The 18,608-nt window shown below is 39.1% G+C and overlaps 1 protein-coding gene across 2 annotated transcripts in view; it reads left to right on the top strand.

Annotated features, from left to right (window-relative positions):
- Window positions 1-3,672: 3,672 nt before the first annotated feature.
- The window catches only part of rasa1a (RAS p21 protein activator (GTPase activating protein) 1a), a 31,021-nt gene continuing 16,085 nt past the window's right edge, over window positions 3,673-18,608 (top strand). Inside the window, exon 1 of one of the 2 annotated variants that reach the window (XM_085294139.1) lies at window positions 3,673-4,933. In XM_085294139.1, the coding sequence (XP_085150265.1) occupies window positions 4,398-4,933 (536 nt within the window). In that variant the 5' untranslated portion in view covers window positions 3,673-4,397. Of the gene's footprint in view, window positions 4,934-12,134; window positions 12,524-18,608 lie in introns of those variants that run through there. The other variant, XM_085294140.1, reaches the window with a different exon arrangement.

The following is an 18,608-nucleotide window of genomic DNA, read 5'->3' as shown; positions in this document are numbered from 1 at the left end:
ATTCATGGATTTTTTTTTTTTTCACATTCTGTCTCTCACAGTTGAAGTGTACCTCTGGTGCAAATTACTGACCTCTGTCATCATTTTAAGTGGGGGAACTTGCACAATCGGTGGCTGACTAAATACTTTTTTGCCCCACTGTACATGTCTTTCAACTCGAGTGCCTCTGATGATCATACGTCAAGTCAATGTCAGCTTCTGGATTTCACAGCTCGCTGACCTTCTGTATCACAGGACTTAAGGGATCTCTACGCCTTAGAGGAGAACACAGGCATCAGCTCCCTGAGTGACCAACAGGGGTGCAGGGTGTGCTTCCTCCCTTGTTACACAATCCAGATAATACTGTGAATAGTTATGTGAAATACTAAGTAGGCTACATCCCATGGAAATTGCTTTAAATAAATAAATAAATAAATAAATAAAGCGCATTCAATATTTTTTTAAACAGTGTTTACAGATGAGAGAAAAACAAACAAAAGTTCAGTTGTTTTATCTACAAAACGTGAGTATATGTTCTCTTTGTGAGGAAAAAGTAAGCATCGCCCCTTCTGATAACAGCTTACTGTCTATCATGATTGACCACTAAAATCTACATCACTTGTAGACCGCTTTTGAAATGGTAGAATGATTGCTTTTCAGCAACTGGGAGATCTTTATGAAGATTTTACCAGACTCATAGTCATCTACATTTTTTCCACGAAGGCCTTGAAGACCTCTTTTGATACTGACTTGAAGCCACCAAGCAAACAGATGGGAAGCAAAGTTAAGATAACAGGAGATCCTGGATGTCACAGTTAGGAGAAGATAGGTTCCAGTAACTATCTAATACAGGTCTAATCACTGGTTTCCAATCTGAAACTCACGGTCCTGATTTTGGATCGGAAGGTGTGATACTTTTTTTCATATCTTTTTCATGTGACCCTTTTATTTTAAATAAATAAAATTACAAAAAATACTATTTTAATTGTCATCTAGCTTCAACTGCGTATCTGATCAACCTGAGAAATACTAGTACAAAAGCAAAGTGATCAGAGCTGTTGGCTCAAAAACTGAGAAAATAGGTTAGAAAGGCCAGGAAGCAGAGAGAGGAAAGATGAGACCTCCAGATATTCTTTTCACAGTGCCAGCTGCTCTGAAATGGATTTATGTGGAGGTAGAACAGTAATGGCAGCTGCCCTGTGGGCATGACTGTAGATGGTGGGTGGAGAACAACAGTGGCCTGCTGCTTAAGCTGCGCACGTATGCACTCTTATCTTAAAGTTAGCCAGTGGCTGATTTACTAGAACTTATGAAAAAAACCTTTAAAAAGTCAATTTAATTCATAATCAGCTTCACTACTTCTGCTGTAGGTGAGACAGGACTGTTTTATGTCTGATGAATTCAGAAAATTCACCTTCCCTTCTGCATGTTTAAAGGGTGTGTGCTGAGAGTATGTATAGAGTAAATATAAGTTTGTATCAGTAGTTTATCTGTATTCAAAATATGATGCATTCAGAAAAAACAAAACAAAAAAAGCCAAAACATATGTTTTTGTAGGTCGTGAGTAAGGCGTCACTTGGCCACCTGATTAAACTTCATGATTATCATTGTTTTCCATTGTCCTTAAGTGTATGCTTGTCTGCACCAACTTGTGCATAAGTCTAGTAAAGATCAATATACAATATATATATATATATATATATATATATATATATATATATATATATATATAGCTACATGACTTGAAGAAATAGTTGCCTGCTGCTGTGGCGGCTACGCTTCTGACATTTACCTACTAAGTGGGAAATGGACCCTTGGTACAAGTGAGCCGGTTTAAAGGCAGGTAAATAAGTGACAAGTTTACCGCCTGCCAGATTAAAATATGAAATGTTGTGATCTAGTTATTGTGTAATTATGCAATATAAAGGCCCTGCTTGCTGAGAACAGGCTTTTTCAGAAATGAGTAGTGCTAGTGCTGAAGCATGCATAATAAACCTCGCTGCTTTCAGTGTGAAAATGTCTGTGTAAATGGTTAACAACATAGAAAAAAGAAAGTGAAATGACTTACTTTGAAAACATGACACAAAACTCATCCACAGGCTCAACAGTAAGTTTTTCTTCCAAGAGCTTTTTGTGTTAGAGTGTGGTGCTCCACCAGCCACTCCTCACTGTTAGTATTTTCCTTTATAGTTTAGCTAGTTATTTTTTTCATGCAAATATTTACAAAAAGTGGCACATAATCTTGCTTTGATATTTTTAGTGCACACATTTTGTGTGTATCTCTCTCTCTCTCTCTCTCTCTCTCTCTCTCTCTCTCTCTCTCTCTCTCTCTCTCTATATATATATATATATATATATATATATATATGTAGACTACATAGACAGATAGTATTTATTGAGTTTTATTGACACTGTTAATCGTTGTCCATTCAGTTAAAGGAATAAAACAAAACATTTGTCCTCCTGGTGTTGTTCTGTAATAGTGCTGCAGTTTAGCACAACATGCAGATTATTCTCTTCATCTAGAGGAAAGAGGGTGATACAGGAAACGAATTCAGCTTTGCAACAATTAGGCTAAAATTGTATTTATGCATCTAGAAATAAAAAGAAAGAAAGACTTGGGTCCGTGCGTTGCACAAATCTGAACCTGGCTGCTATTTTAACGCGGTTAGCAATGACGTCTGCAGCACTAAAAAGGACCATGCCAGAATTAAAAATTCAAGCCTATTTCACTAGGAGCCAGCAATGTGATGGAACATCTGTGCGTGCTTTTTTTGAGCGTTTTCCCTTCACATTGGTATTTTAGTAGTATTATCATGCTATTTATGACTTTGCAATTAAAGCATTTTCCTGTTTTGTATAAACGTAACTGAAAGGTTGCAAATTAGTTTAAGCGGTTTTCTTGCTGCCCCGTAGTGCTATTGCCAATATGTTAAGGTAAACGCCTCGAACATCTTAAACAGCTGAATAGCATTGTAGCATATCTACCCAGTATGTTTCTATCTAACAGGATGCAGTGGTGAAATTAGTTAGAATTAGAGGACGTGGAACTATACATGCTGTCATTTACCTAGACTTTCATTACCTGTCTGAAGGAAAAACAGGAACACACACACGTACACACAAATCACAATGTGAAGTTGGGGCTTGAAAGGGAAACGCTCAGGTGTAACTGATAACATCACGGGAGATTTTGAATCTCTGTGTTCTTGTATGGAAGCAAGAATAAGAGGTACAATTAAAAAAAATATTTTTGCAGTTGTAGATTAAATGGGGAACTGTAAATAAATCCTGCCATTAAATGTTTTTTTTCTAATTACTCTTTTCTGTTTATTGTACAGAGCCGCTTATCTGATAACTAGTGAAACTTGTTCGGTGCTGCTGACGTGTTAAAAACAGCAGATCAAAGGTGTAAACATTTCCTGCCACAGTATAGTAGTTCAGCAAGAGATTATTTGCAGAAAAATATCTACAGGACTGATTTTACTCTGCTACTTGTCTTCTTTTCTGAGATCCTCTGGTAAGAAAAAAACAAACAAACCATAATGAGATTCTATATTTCATTTACGTAACAAGGACAATATCGCATTTTATTCAACTTAATAAGATTTAACGTGATTGAAGATGCCATGGATTAAATTTGGGGGGAAAAAAAGTTCCGCTCTGTGTTCACTTAGCTGTGTCTGATCTTTAACTGGAGAGGAGTGGGAGAGGGAGGGGAGACAAGAGCAGCGCAGCAGCGGGCAAGCCACTAGCCCCGAAACCCAGAAATAAAGCTTGTACGCAGATAATAAATGTTGGTAAACGACATGGCAGTACGCGGAGAACAACATGCGGCTCCGGGGATATAGGAGATAAGGCTGAAGTCGTCTGGGAACGCTACTGGAGACGGTTTAAAACTGAAGAAAACAACACTGGGAAAAAAGAAGGGGATTACACACAACAGTGACAATAAAACAACACTCATCGACAAGTGGTCTGCTTTGGTGCCGAGGGTGAAGTCCGAACATCCCCCCAGACTCAAAAATACCAACAGGAAATATAGGTGAAGTGATATTCTGTTGGAAGTATTGTAACGGTTAATCTCATGTAGTGTTTCTGCGTGAACTCTAAACTCAGGAAACAATGAAGACATAGCGAGCAAGAACTCATCAAGTGTCTCGAAGCTGCTAGCTGTCCCGCTAGCGTTAGCTCGGTGATTTTTGCAGGGAGCGAATGCGAGGCGAAGCTAACGCCCGCTAGTGCAGCCAAGTAAGCTAAGTTAGCTGTTGGCTAACATTAGCCGGCTAGCTGAACGCGTTTTTGAGAAACTTTTGGTGTTGTTTCCCAGGAGCCCAAACACCGGGGGATTATTGTAAAAACAGAGGGGAAGGGCAGGTTCCCTTCTGGACTTTTCCCCCTCTACGTATTTTTCTACTATGATGGCAGCGGAGGTCAGCAGTGAGGATACGGGCTCGGTCGCGACAGGGACAGGGGTGGCAGGCGGAGGAGGCCCGGAGACGACGGCCCCTTTCCCATACTATCCCAAGCCGAGCAGAGTCCGAACCACTGATTTGGTGCAAGGGCCGGCACCAGCCACCCGACAGCATTCAAACACATCTCCGGACTCCCTTTCAGAGATGAATATAATCTATTCCTCCATGCTTAGTGGGGATATGACCGGAGCAGGGAGTGGCGTAGCAGGAGGTGGACATTCAGTTTTTCAAGGAACAAGCTCAGGGACAGTGGGCGGCATGTGCTGCTCTCCAACTATGGAGGGTCCAGCTAGTCGGATCTCACCCACATCAACAGGCCCGGATGGGCCCACTGTCTTCCCACCACTTCCACCACCACCTCCTCCGCCTCCTAGCTGTGGGGGGCTCGGTGGCACTATGGATGAAAGCGACATGCAAGATGGGATGGAAATCGACGAAGAAGAGGTGACGTTCCCACTCTCCGCACCTCCCACTAACCAGTAAGTAAACCACAAGTTAAGTGACGTCTATAACTTCTAGAAAATAGAAGCACTAAAGCAATGTATTTATTTTATTGCGTTTTCATAGCCTTCCTGTTTTGCACTTGAGGTATATTTGGTAGATGTGGCTTTGAAATAATTTCAGTTCCCCAAGACACATTACCTAAAATACATCTGTTGTGCGTTTGCACACCTGTTATCCTAGAAAGCACTGAAATAACTGAGATCAAATTGAATTGTCAGGAGATTCACTATGAAATAGAAACCCTAGCAACACAGTAGTAATGCCTGTTCATTATTTTTTACAGAGAGCTGATTCACTTATAGTAAATGCCCTTATAAACATTCTCACAATGGACTACTACATATCAATAATTGACTTGGACAGCTGTTGTCAGCATAGCCTCATTTCACAGGATCAACCAAGCAGAACAAGTATTATGTATATACACAGTAAACACAATAATCAACACTGAGTAATACAGTGTAACAGTAACAAAAATGCCGTCAAGGATGTGGGACAACTGGTAGTGCAGGCGCTTTTGTTCACGTTTATGCTGTTGTTGGTCCTTCAGCTTTGCCCATTCTGCAGAGAAGTCATGGTATACAAAGAACTTCTTTGTGATGGAGTGAAACTGAGCGATTAAGAACATTCAAAATTGCACTCTGCAGCAGTTGTCCAGGCTTATTTGAGCTTTGTTGTTGTTTTTAGATTTCTTTCAAGTGAACTCGACTGTAGGTTTTTCGTTTCCTGTTCCACGTAATCTTTCAGCTTAACATTCAATTTTTTTTGTAGTTTTTATGTTTTTGGAAGAAGATAGGAAATCATTAAGTTTGGATAAAGTCAGTATATACATATCAGGACACTTTCTTTGAATAGTTCTTTCAGAATTGAAGATGCTTCTCGAATAAGAGGTAAAATGTCTTTAAGAAACTTAAAGAACTCCAATTTTTTTTTTATTATTCCAAGCTCCTTAGCTTCCCTTTCTTTTTCTGTTGTATCAAAAACCTAAATCAACAATTGTATGGAGACCAACTTGATTCCAGGTGTCGTTGGTGACAGTTGTGACAATTCGAACTGATGCTCAGGTGATGCACAAATACTTCCAAAGCAACTTTGTTTCTTTGATTAAACAAAGCATTTTTCTTGTTTTAGATTTAAGTTTTAGGCTGGCAAGAACCCTTGGCACTATTGGCCCAGATACATTAAAATCAATGCCTGTGCTTTTGACAGAAATCCATACACCTTTCTGTTATCTACTATTTATAGTAAAGTGCATAGTTCTCTGTAATGCTACATGGGAAGTAGAAAATCTTGTTTCTTGTTTGCTGCACAACTGTATGCTCTGAGAGAATGGCCATCGTGTCTAAATATTTTGCCTGTGATTGAAGTGAACTAAAACTTAAAACAAAGCATTTGCAAACCTTTTTTCTTTTCTTGTCTGCAGCACAGTAAATTCTGCCTAAGCACTGTACTTTAGAAAGCATCTGACTAATTGTGGGTACTGTCATGACTTTATCAGGCATGCACAGAAACCCATGTTCAAACCTGCGTGCGCACTGCTGATGTTGTAATAACCTAAATATAGGCCTTCCATTTGTTATAGTCTCATTAGAAAACTGCTGAGCTTTGTCATTTCTGGCCCTCATACTGTGAGATATGGAAGTGACTAGGCTTGGAGTGTGGATTCAGCTCTTATTTTAGAAGCCATTCTATATCTCGCTGTCAGATTACAGAGGAAGGGGAAGGGCAGCGTTTTACACTGTTGCCTGTTTTGGTAATGAATAACCTTAAGTGGAATGAACATCACTTATATCTAGGCTCCTACCTATCCTGCTGCTTTGGAAATTGTAGTTTTGCCCTGGAAATGCAGACTTCTTCACAGGTTTACACTCACCCCAGTTTTTCAGCTTGAAAGATTTTCACTGAGGCATTGGAGCAATTACTGCGTGTTATGGGGGCGGCGGCTTTCTTTGGTTTTACTTGCTTCATCATGCGTAACTTGAATTCAAATATTTATCTGCTACATTCGCTAAACCTCTCACCAGTACCTAACTTTGGACTAGAGTAGAATACCCAGAATCTTTTTGACTCTCACCAACACAGTCTCCTGTGTCTTTCTTAATCGAGTTGTGCAAGACATGTTCACAACACAAGCTTTTCCGCTGTATTGGCTTTGTGGTTTGGTGAATTGTTTGTAGTGGTTGTGATTGCACCGGAAAGCTGGACCACATTTTTGGGTATTATTAGTATATAAGAATTGTGTGGCAGTTTATTAGAATGAGGTTTACTATTTTTGATTTGGATGGATTTTCTTTGTTCTTTAAGGTAATTGTATTCCGTAAACATCTGAATAAAATACTACAGTCATACACTTAATATACCACTTGTGTGTTTTTTACATGAGAACACTTGCGATTGGCAGTAAAAGAAAATTCAGAGAAATGACCTCCTGAGAGCACTTATCTTATCACTTTTTCTGTCACTGGATGCAGCTCAGAAACAGGCAAGTTATGAGGTGCTGACTTTGTCTTGTAAAGTTGGCCCAGTAAAGGCTGGGATCTCTCTCTCCTTCTGATTGTGCCACTGATCCACTGTTGATAGAAGGGGCTGATGTGATGTCAGAGGTGCTGCGCAGTGCATCATGCCAAATCTATTAGGTGTGTAACTGCTCTGAAACAGATAGTATCTGAGATAGAAGCATCCAAGGTCTCAAATTACAATTAGATGGGTCGCACCCTGTTTTGTCCTTGGGTCCAGTCATGATTGAGTAATCGTGCCTGCAGTCAAAAATAACATTTTTTAAAAAAAAATTGTTATTATTCACCCTCCACTCTCAACCCCAACAAATATTGTACCTCAAAAAAAATCAAAAAAAGGAGGCAGACTACTTAAACTGTGGCTTAAAAGTAAAGCTGAGGGACATTGACAGCTTACTGCCTTAATCACAGTGATTCTGTATGTGTTGTTCATTTGATTATGTAGCTAGTAAACTGTTGCAAACTGTAACAGTATAAAAACAGTCATTGCTCAACATGAACCTTGGTTTTTAACATCAATCAGGGTTCTGTTTATTCTTGCTAAGCAGAAGATAAAATTCTGAATAATATCAACAAGAAAAAGCAATAAGTATGAAATAACTTACTAAAACAGTTACTTAAAATCACCTAATTTCTTCAATTACTTAAATAACCCAATCAAGTCTGCAGTGTAATTTTAGATTTAAAAATATTGCTAAATTTCTCCTTTTTATTTCCCACAGTGTTGGCCCAGCTTGTCTATGACAGCTGATTATTTTCCCTGCCTGTAATAAATTAATTTCCTCTGTAACAGTAAAACACATTAGCAGAGCTTTCACATTCCCCTGCCAGTGCTGACGAGGGCTAAAGCCAGCTAACCTGGATACATTAGGGCTACAAATAAGACTTGCGGGCTATAGTCAAAAATATTATCTAAACGGGGTATTGTCTAGTTTCCTGTGTGTATTTGTGTGCATGTATGTAGGTAAAAAGTGGAAGAGGGCTGCATTTTTTTAAGATAGCCATATTATATACATTCTTATATTAATAATGAATAATTTGCAATGGCCACAACAGTCTTAAAAGGGGCACCTTCGGTTGGAATCAGATTCAGTCAGTCCTTCAGCTTCATTAACATAGTGCTGCCTTTTTTATTTTCATTTTAGGGATTATTTTGCTTTTGATTTTTAGGATTTTTGCACACAGTTTCTGTCCAGACCCTGGGTCAGATTTAGCTATCAGGCCCTATTTTGATCATGTGTGGTTAAAAGCACTGTATGAATGTTTGAAAGGATGTTTGATAAGAAGCTGATGATTAACAAAGATGCAGGAGTGAAGATGTCAGGTGGCCTCAGTAGTGTGTGTTCCTGCTACCTTTAGAAACCACTGGCCGTGAGCCTGAGCTTAAACAAACAGCACATTGGGAAATGAGTCGTTGATTTTGAGTTTCCACGAAGATTAGAGGGGATTTTAAGTCATAAAGGGTTTCCCACAGGAGGTTGTGGTAGGCGGAAGGAAGGGAAAAAAAATTGGAAACAAAACTTGGATTTGAAAATCTGTGGTTGTGTGAATGAGTTTACCAGATTTACCAGTTGGCTGTGGAAACATGTCTGTAGGTTTACTGCTAATTTTGCAGCAACACTGCCTAATTGGCCTTTGTGATGAAGGCTGTTACAGACAATGGAATTCTGATAAACCACAAGGACTGATTGCATAGTTTAATTAGATTATTCCCTGATGGAAGCTGTTCCTAGTGGTCAATATATTACAGCACTTTTATTACAAAGCAGCATTTGATTAATAACACTGTGACAACCATTACACTCTTGAGCATGCCATTTCCTGTCCCTTATTTTTAAAATTATTGCAGCTCTCCTAGTGTGTGTGTGTATGTGTGTGCGTGCGCGCGTGTGCATGTAAATAATATATAGAAGTATTAGGCTGTGATTGCTCGTTGCTCAACAAATATCCCCTCAGTCTCCTGAACCATTACAACCAAGGATGATCATGCTTAGGGCTGGTTTGACTGATTTGCTGATTGATCCCGCTCCAACTTTTATTAGTATAATATCTGTCTTGTGCATTCATAACACAGTCTATAGTTTCCATATATTTCCAGCTTGCTATACATTGTCGTGCTATACTCTTCCAGCGCCCACATTGCCCTGCCTTTTCTCACCCAGCATCCTGTTTTCAAGACTTCTGAACCATTCATTGTGGCCCTAACAGGATCCTCTGAAGCATTTGAGTTGTGTTTGACAATGTGCAGGATTTCTGATTTGAATGACTTTTCTTTTTAACTAGGTTTGCTGATTGATGGATTGGGGAGTGAATGGAAAGTATTACAGTGCCAGGTTAGGCTTTGGTATTATAGTACTACTGTCATGACTTCCTGTGATATGAAAAAATTCTTTTTGCGGCAGTGATGCCGTTGCAGTGAATGCTGAAGGAATAGCCACATAACTGAAAACTGCTGTTGCATGTTTCCATTTTATTGTGAGCTACAGTATCTTGTTGTTTTTTTAACAGGTGGACGTGGTTTTAGTTCTTGTCATAAACGGTGTTCCTAAATGTATGCTTGAACTTGTAGTAATCAAATGCTCAGAGGAAGATTGTTGGCATATGTGGGAGTGAAGCTTGTTATTATTACTGATGTAATCCTGTTATTTCAAGGAAGCTGATTCACAGAAGGACAGCTGAGGTATTGGCTTGAGTGACTGGGGATTAAAGTGTTGGCTGGTTATCATCTAGACTGAGCAAAGCTGAGAATCCGAAGATTGACTTTCCCATATCTTCATCTGTACAATTTCAGGTGTGCTGTCACCCTCATTATTGAGTGAGGTTGCTAGCAGATGTTGTTTGTCATGTGACAAGCATGGTATTTTACTATAGTGTCATTATATTTTTTCCCCCCTTGCTAACTCCTGGAAGTTAATCATGTTTAATAGAAGCTTATACATAATGAAATTAGAACTTGCTCCAAGTCACAACTGGTGTCTGTCATCAGCTCTACAACTTCCTTTCTATTTGTTGTGGAAACATGAAAAAACAAATGTAAGTAAATGATTAAAGGATCACATTTTGCATGGGAGTTGTTTGAATGGCTACGCACTTGTGATGCACTTGTTTATTCTGTAGGGTAATAAGACCGTTGACCGTGAACTCCTGAAAAGAAAATTCTATAATTTAAGATACTCCTTGAATTTCATGGCTGTACAAACATTGTTGTCCATCAGCAACACCATGCTAGCATGTTAGGTTTTAATTTGCTTAATTTTTTTTTTAATGCAGGTCACAAAGCTTTGTTTATGCTTGCTGTTGTTAAATTTGTGGTTAAGCTTTGGTGCAATGTTTTATGGTTGCCATGTGCATATGGAAAATGGATGAGCTGGAGGTATGGGTCTGTGTGCACGTTCAGCTCTGCAGGTATAATGGCGCTTATTTTCAGTTAGCGCAGGATGCACTGGTTCTGCTTCCCATTTGGCACAGAACTCAAAAGTATTACTGCAGCAGTTTGGGAAAAAAAAGACCTTTTGCAGATAATTTTGGCAAAATTTGGTTTATGCTTGAACTTTCAAAGATGCAAGTCAAGCGTGCCTCAAGCTTGAGTGTGAAATTTTATGGTGGTGTGGATTTTTTTTTTTTTTTTTTTTGGGGGGGGGGGGGGGGGGGGGGGTCATTTGTTTGTTTTTTTTGCACAATGAACAAAGTAACAAGCACAATCACGGCTTCAGCCCATAAAATGTGTTAGCCCTAATAAAAGTGAGATAGTCATGCATTAGGGGATTCAACAGTGTTGCCTTTTAGTAAATGGCCTCAATGTTGCTAGACTGGCAGCTGTTTTAAAGCTGTTTTTTCACAATTAATCATCACTAAAGGTATGTGATCAGTCCAGTTTAACCTGAAGAGGATTTTTAAAGGCTTAAGACTTTCATGGAAATAATTAATTTACCATGTTAAGTGAAAAGTTGGAAAATTGCCTGCCACATAAAATAAGCCGTGGTAGTGGTGGGGAAATTAAGCCAAGGCAGTGTTACTTTATGCCATTTCTAAAGCTAGCTGCCCTCATTGCACTGTGGTGCAATGTTTAATTTAAGCCTTTAACAATTTAAGAAATTATTCAAGATAGAGCTGAAGGATTTAGGCAAAACTTTTTTTTTTTATTAAACGGATACTACAATTTCAAAATTTCACTTTCTAAAGTCAGCCTTGGTTTCAGTACTTGCAAACTAATAGATTTTAAATGTGAAACTTGATAAGAAGTTATGTTATCATAACATATCTTCATATCTATTACTTTAATTTCTAAAGCAAGGACACAGTCAGTTAATTAAGAAAGCACTAATAGTAAAACAAAAATATGCTGATTTGGTAGTTGCTTTACTTGGTTTCACAATGCTGTGTACCTTGTTAAGCCAGAGTTATTTAGGTGACAAGATTGCCCTATTTTTTTTTTTTTCTTTTATGGATGTGTGTTTTTTTAGTGTTTGTGGGTAGCATGCAAATGTGTGGTCATACAGTTGGCGGTATATGTGCAGATATGCCACTCCCTACCCCTGCTGTTCCCCTGCTTGGAACACCAATCGCCAGCATGCTCGTGATACGTGTTTTTAAGGGAGAGGGAGAGAGAGACTAAGGGAGAGTAAGAGAATGAGATTGAGAAGCAGATGAAGTGGGAGCAAAGACCAGCGCTTGACAGCAGCTGAAAGATCAAGTTGTGTTATTCTTCAGAATAGCTTCTAGAGAACCAAAGAAGCAGACAAAACCATCCAGCTGTCACCAAAATAGGTTGTCGGTTGCATGTATCCAAGTCCATCTGCATCTTTGTGTACTCCTGTTTATCTTTCTTCCATGGATATTGCTCATTAACCCTTGCTACGGGAGATGGACGTAGTAAGGCACCAAAAGGGTCACATCACCATGCTTGGTACGGATTTAAAGCTGCCGTTGGTCTGCTCTACACGTCAGAGCTTACAGTTTTTGCCTGGCCAGCAGCGCTGTCGGTGGAGTGGGTGCACCTTGTGAGAACACGGGACACAGGAGGGAGATGCAGCAGAGGGTAAACTCGGTGTAAGTGGGAGATCAAATCAGCCTATAAATCTCATTTTGCATTCACAGCTTCTTTTTCCTTTTTACTTCTTTACAGTTGCAGGAACCCCTTTTGAGCTTTTTTTTATTTATACAGGTTTAAAAAAGGTTGTGAACTGGATTGCAACAAGATATATTAAGTATTAATTGTTGCAGTTTTTCAGACATGGCTTAATGTATGTCTCCAAAACATCTTAAAAATAAATTTAGAAAATTGCATGATGCTTAACCTTGGTTAGGTCAGCTTAGGGCTGGCGTGCCACTGGTCTGGCAACACTGGCAGAGACCCTGGAGTTATGCATTTTTTACATCAGAAACACTCTGGCTGGGTACAGACAGTAGTGTTCCTGCAGCCTGTTTTCACACCAATCTGCTGTCTAAAAGTGGGAAGCTGCTGCCAGAAAGTCTTGTGCACTTAGCTTTGCTAACAACAGTGCAAGAACTCGAAGTGTAAGAATCACTTACAATGTTACACCTCCATAATTTGTCAGTTTTACAAGCAGTATGCTCACACTATAGAGCCTGCAGAGATAACATTTTTTCCCCAATCACCATTTCGGACTCCACGAACCTGTTTATTTCCAAAAAGTGTCAATAACCGAATAATCATGTCTCTGTATGGTGTATTGAATGAATAGATTACACATGGAAGAAAAGAGTTGTTTAACTTTTGTGCACATGTGGTATGTTTTTGTATCTTTAACTAAATTGCAGCCTGTTGTTATCTAGCAATTGCACTTAATTCATGATAACAGTTGTAATTCAATTCGCCACACTAATATACTGCAGAAACAGTAATTTATTAACGGTTTTGCTTGGAGAAGGTTTACTGGTTTATTAAATACTCTATATGTAAGCATATGGTCAATAATGTTGTCATTGTCCAATTCTCAGACCTAAGGCACGGAAAGGTGCTAAAGGTTATTATGTGCAATTGTATGGATATATGTGATATGCAAAGAAAGCTAATAGAGTGCATTAGCTCTATTTAAGAATACTGGAATCTTGAATATGTGTGTAAAAGGTATGCCAACTACACAAAGTCTGTAGCTACGAGGTGCATTGCTAATGTACAGCCATGCACTATTTCTTTTCTTGATCCTGATGATGGCTGACAGTATGTCTGTGGAGATATTTGAGTCCAACTGTCAAGACGAAGGAAGATGAAGAATTGAGGCATAAGCTAGAGAGAAAGAGCTCCCAAAACTGCTTAATGAGAGACAGACAGGCACACAGAGAGACGATGTCTAACCCACTCAAGTCACAGTAATCTGTGCCTGTCCTGTTAGTCTTATTGCCCCTAGAGACTAGGCTCCAGCAGACAGGAATAAATATATATATCAACAAAAAAGCGTTTTGTCTGATTTTCTCACGTGTGGTAACGTAACAACAAAACTGAACATTGAGTGGATGACCACAAATACTAGAATTGTTGCTTGCAATCATCATTGAAACTCAGATTTAAATTCTCTGTATAGCATTTTTGACAAAAAAAGGTTACTGTGTAAATTCATCCATAGTCTGGTGAAGCTTGTTAAATCCTTAAATCTTATCCTGTCCGCTAATTTTAGAGACTGTATTTTCAAATAGTAGCATGTCATGACTGCACTGTTTTTGGGTTTTTTGAGGTGGGGGTTTAAGAAACAATTCACTCTCTGGATGATGCACTTTGCCTTCATGATATAGACTGATTAAATTTGCTCAGATCAGTCCGTTGATGTGATTGTCTGTCATTTTCTATATCCATTTTAATGTCTGTGAATGAGTCCCTCTGTGGGTAGGATACAATATGGTTATGCTGTTATGGTGATCCTGTTGTCTAATACCCTGATCATGAGTTGGGTGCACACGAATGACCCAAACAATTTTGTTATTTGTTATTTATCCTCAGCTTTATTTATATTGTTATTTAAAATGCCTGTATGGAACGACTGTTCTCCTGTTAGTTAGACATATAGGTTTTATATCCATGCATGCATGCTCATAATTTTTGTTCTGCAAGCTTGAATATTAAAGTATGATTAAGTGCTAATTTTGTTCTATTAATAAACAAGTATTTTATCCATTCAAGTACTTCTTTAAATTTGGATGAGTGCTTCTCTCTCTCTCTCTCTCTCTCTCTCTCTCTCTTTCTCTTTCTCTCTAAGAGTCTGTTGGCTGTCTTTGTGTAATGAACCTCTCATTGTAGTTAGATTTAAAAAAAAAAAATGTTTTGTGCTCTTTGTGGCTTTGTGGTGCAGGCTGTCCTTTCTAGAACAAAAGCTATAAACAGCACGTAACCCTTGTGTCTAGTGATAGAATATTTTTAAGGCTTTCGGTCATCAGCCCTGTATTGAGTCATCTTGCTCAACTCACTAGACTTAGGCATGCTAATGTGCAGCAGTGCACAGTGATATTGTTCTTAAATGCATTACACGGTTAGCTAAACTGTCCATGTAACCTACCCAAGTAAATCACTTGTTTACAAGCTTAGCTGGAAGGTTTATCTTGGCCTCTTGTATCGTGATGGAGTGATAAAACAGGTCTCTGGTGTGAAGATACCATTCAAAATGCAGGCATTGGCTTGGTGACACTGTGGGAACATGGGTATCTGTCACCTAGTGTGGACGGCACACTGTTGTCATTACATTCAGGGTGGCTGTAGCTCAGGTGGCAGAACAGGTCAGCCACTAATGGTGGTTCGATCCCAGGCTGCCCCCTGGCTGCATGCCAAATATCCTTGGGCAAGATACTAACCCCATGTTTGCCTACTGGTGGTGGTCAGAGGGCGCCAGTGTCCGGCAGCCTCGCCTCTGTCAGTGCGCCCCAGGGCAGCTGTGGCTACAATGTAGCTTGCCATCGCCAGTGTGTGAATGGGTGAATGACTGAATGTAGTGTAAAGCGCTTTGGGGTCCTTAGAGAGTAGAAAAGCGCTATACAAATGCAGGCCATTTACCATACTGTAACGTATGGGAGTTGCCGGGCTACTGTGCAATATAATGAAAATAGTAATGTTTTTAACATTAGTCTTTAGAAACACACACACACGGCCATGGAGCTGTAGTTGAAAAAGTAAATTCCTTATCTTGTGCCGAGCTAAACCAAAACGTCATGGTGTTGCTTGATGTTCGTGTTTTGACATGAAAGAGCATTCCTGAAGCTGATAGTAGCACTGTCTCATATCACCATTGCTGTGGCTTATTTATCTCAACACTTCTCCTTTTGTTTAACTATTTGCATCCCGTGTCATCATAGAGGATATATAGCTTACACACAGAGCTGAAGGAAACTTCATCCAATGAAATAGTTTTACTAAATGTAGATGCAAAAGAGCCTAAAGTTTCACAAAAAATCACTTTGATTATACTTTATCATGATGTGACATATGATGTTACAGCTCTCTTTTACCACCATTTAGTGGTCCACTATCCACAATTGTCTCTCTGTTATATGGAGTGCAGCTAGCGAGTTTTCAATGGAGTCATTCGATTACATTTAGATCACACATTTTCTTTTTTGTATTTTGTTGTTGTTCATAGTGGGATGTAGAGCAGGGCAATATGGCCAAAAATATTTATCACAATATATATTTGAAAATTTGCAATAACGATAGAACTAACGATATAATAGATGCAAGCCAAAATATTTTACAACTCCGCAACTTTATTAGTGCAAAAAGCCCCCATCAATTTAGTTTCATTTAAACAAGAAGCTGTTTTTTATGTGCATTAATGCTATATAAAAATTTAACAGTGCAAATGCAAGTTCCTTGCTGACAATTTAACCAAAAGGCATTTTCAGTGGAAACTGGCCAACATATCCTGAGCATAACCATGTATAATATCCACAAAAGTTAAAAAGAGGTGTTTTGCAACATGAAACTGCAGTGTGCCAAATAAATAGGTCAAATACGTATTTTTCGGACCATAAGGTGTGCAGAATTATAAGGCGCATTAAGCGACACAATAAGGTAATGTTATGTTGAAGCACAGTACGTATTACTCCGCGAGGCTCCTGACTACGGTAGCCGTAATGATCCGACAATCCATCAAGCATTGCAGCTTCATAGCTTACCAAAGTCACACTAAAAAAAATTTTTAACCGATTTTTGGGCGCCGTGTACCACACAAAATCAGTTCAAGGTCAGTAAGCACAACCAGAGTTCATAAGGTGCACCGGATTATAAGGCGCACTGTTGATTTTTGAGAAAATTAAGGTGCTCTTAAAAGCCTTTTAAAGTCCAAAAAATACAGTAATAACGACGGCCCGCTTGCATGTTCTACCCCAAAAAAGTGTTTTGGTGTGTATCTGACGGACAAAAACCAAACCAGTTCCACATCACTGAAGTTGCACCATTTTTAGAAACCAATTCTGGTTCATCTGTTTCATTCAACGATCCGCTTTTGCCCTTCTCATTCTCCGTCGCTGCCATGCTTTTTTCGCCATGTACGTATGAAAACAAAGGCTCTGCGCATGCGCGTTTTACCCATTTCAATCGTCATATTTCATTTTCTTATCATTGACTAACATTCTACTGTTATACCGTGAACAGTATAGTTTGGCCCAGCCCTAATGGGGTGGACTTTTGAAATCGCTGCATCATTAACAATTAAGAAAGAATTAAAAAGTACAGCTGCTTGAAATGTCTCAATAAGTGCAATTTCAACAATTTATGGGTTGCTATTTTTAGATTGCAGGGGGTCGTTAAAGGCACAATGGCTTCACATGGAGTATTTTGAACAAAGGAAAAAAAACAAAAAAATGACAATTGGAGCAACTTGTTAAGACAAGAAAATACTTCTTGCTTTCCATGTTCACTCATGTTTACAAGTGCTGGCATCAAAGAGGCAGAAATGGCAGTTCATGTTAATGAAACATCAGAATCATTAAATTGTTCTCTGAGATGTCATACTTTGCCACTTCATCTAGTTGGCCACCCTTTGGTGGGCTGGTTCTGGCTCACCGTGTCTTTGTTTGCCACACCCGATTAAAAGTGTGTGTGTGTGTGTGTGTGTGTGTGTGTTGGAGGAGTCGTAAACAACTTAAATAACCTCATTCCATAATAAGTGGAGCTTAACTAGCCAGTAGGATGTGGTGGAAAGTTCTTTTTGTCTGGATGTTATTGTTTTCACAGTCATCTGTCTTTGCCTCTCAATGTTATTTTCCCATATTTCCTCAACCGCTTAAGGGCTTCTTGGCCCTTCTCTCTCCAGCTGCTCTCGATTGCCATCTTCAATTCTCGTTATCACCAAAAATCCCCCCCAAACCTCCCTCATGGACACACTCCATCTCCTCTTCAGCAACCTTTCTCCAGCTTCCTGCATGATAGCAGAGTTGATGGCATTTTTCTTTACAAATGGAGACCTGTACTTCCCTAAACCAGATGGGAGCCATTAAGGCCTCCTGTGAAAAGAGCTACTGCAGCACCTCATTCATCATCTCACCTCTGCATGTTTTCCAGTCACTGCCCTCTGTTCTGAGATGCAACACTGGCCTAAATTTGGAAAAACATGTTAATTTTTTACCCCAGCTGGCAGGGCCCTTTCAAATTCAGCCCCACCTGCTGAAATTTTAACCAATGTCGTTCTTAGGTCTTCTGTTTAATTCAGAAAGCAAGACTTAAATAGAGTTACTAAAAACTGAAAAAGCCAAACATTTGCTTTTATGAACCTAAACCTTGTCTTTTGAACTAATGGACATACAGTGCTAAAGTTTTAGTTTAATCTCTAGATTCAGTAGAGATTGTAAAGCCTTGATTAAACTTTTTTCATCTGTGAGTCTGTTAGGTTCTGCTCAGGTTGGAATAACATAAATTTCATCATCAGATAAGTTCGCAGGATGGTCAATGCGGACTGGTTTTTGTGACTGTGAAAACTTATCTGCAGAGAAATATCACCACAGTATGTCACTATGCATGAAGCCAAATGGACTTCAAAGAAGTATAGCAGGAATAAATACTCGGCCGTTGAGTTTGTGGCCGTCTGTGTCCAAAACTAGGTATAATCAAGCATTTAGGTTGTGTGCTGCGTGTGTAATGGGTTTATTGTTTTTATATGGCTTTTTTTTTGAGTTGTAGTTAAATATAGCT

Source organism: Mchenga conophoros, linkage group LG12 (assembly GCF_057382185.1).
Source record: "Mchenga conophoros isolate Kocher_MC1m ecotype Shallow Benthic linkage group LG12, M_conophoros_male_GT1.1, whole genome shotgun sequence".
Taxonomy (NCBI): Eukaryota; Metazoa; Chordata; class Actinopteri; order Cichliformes; family Cichlidae; genus Mchenga; species Mchenga conophoros.
This window is presented reverse-complemented; position numbering and strand designations above follow the sequence as displayed.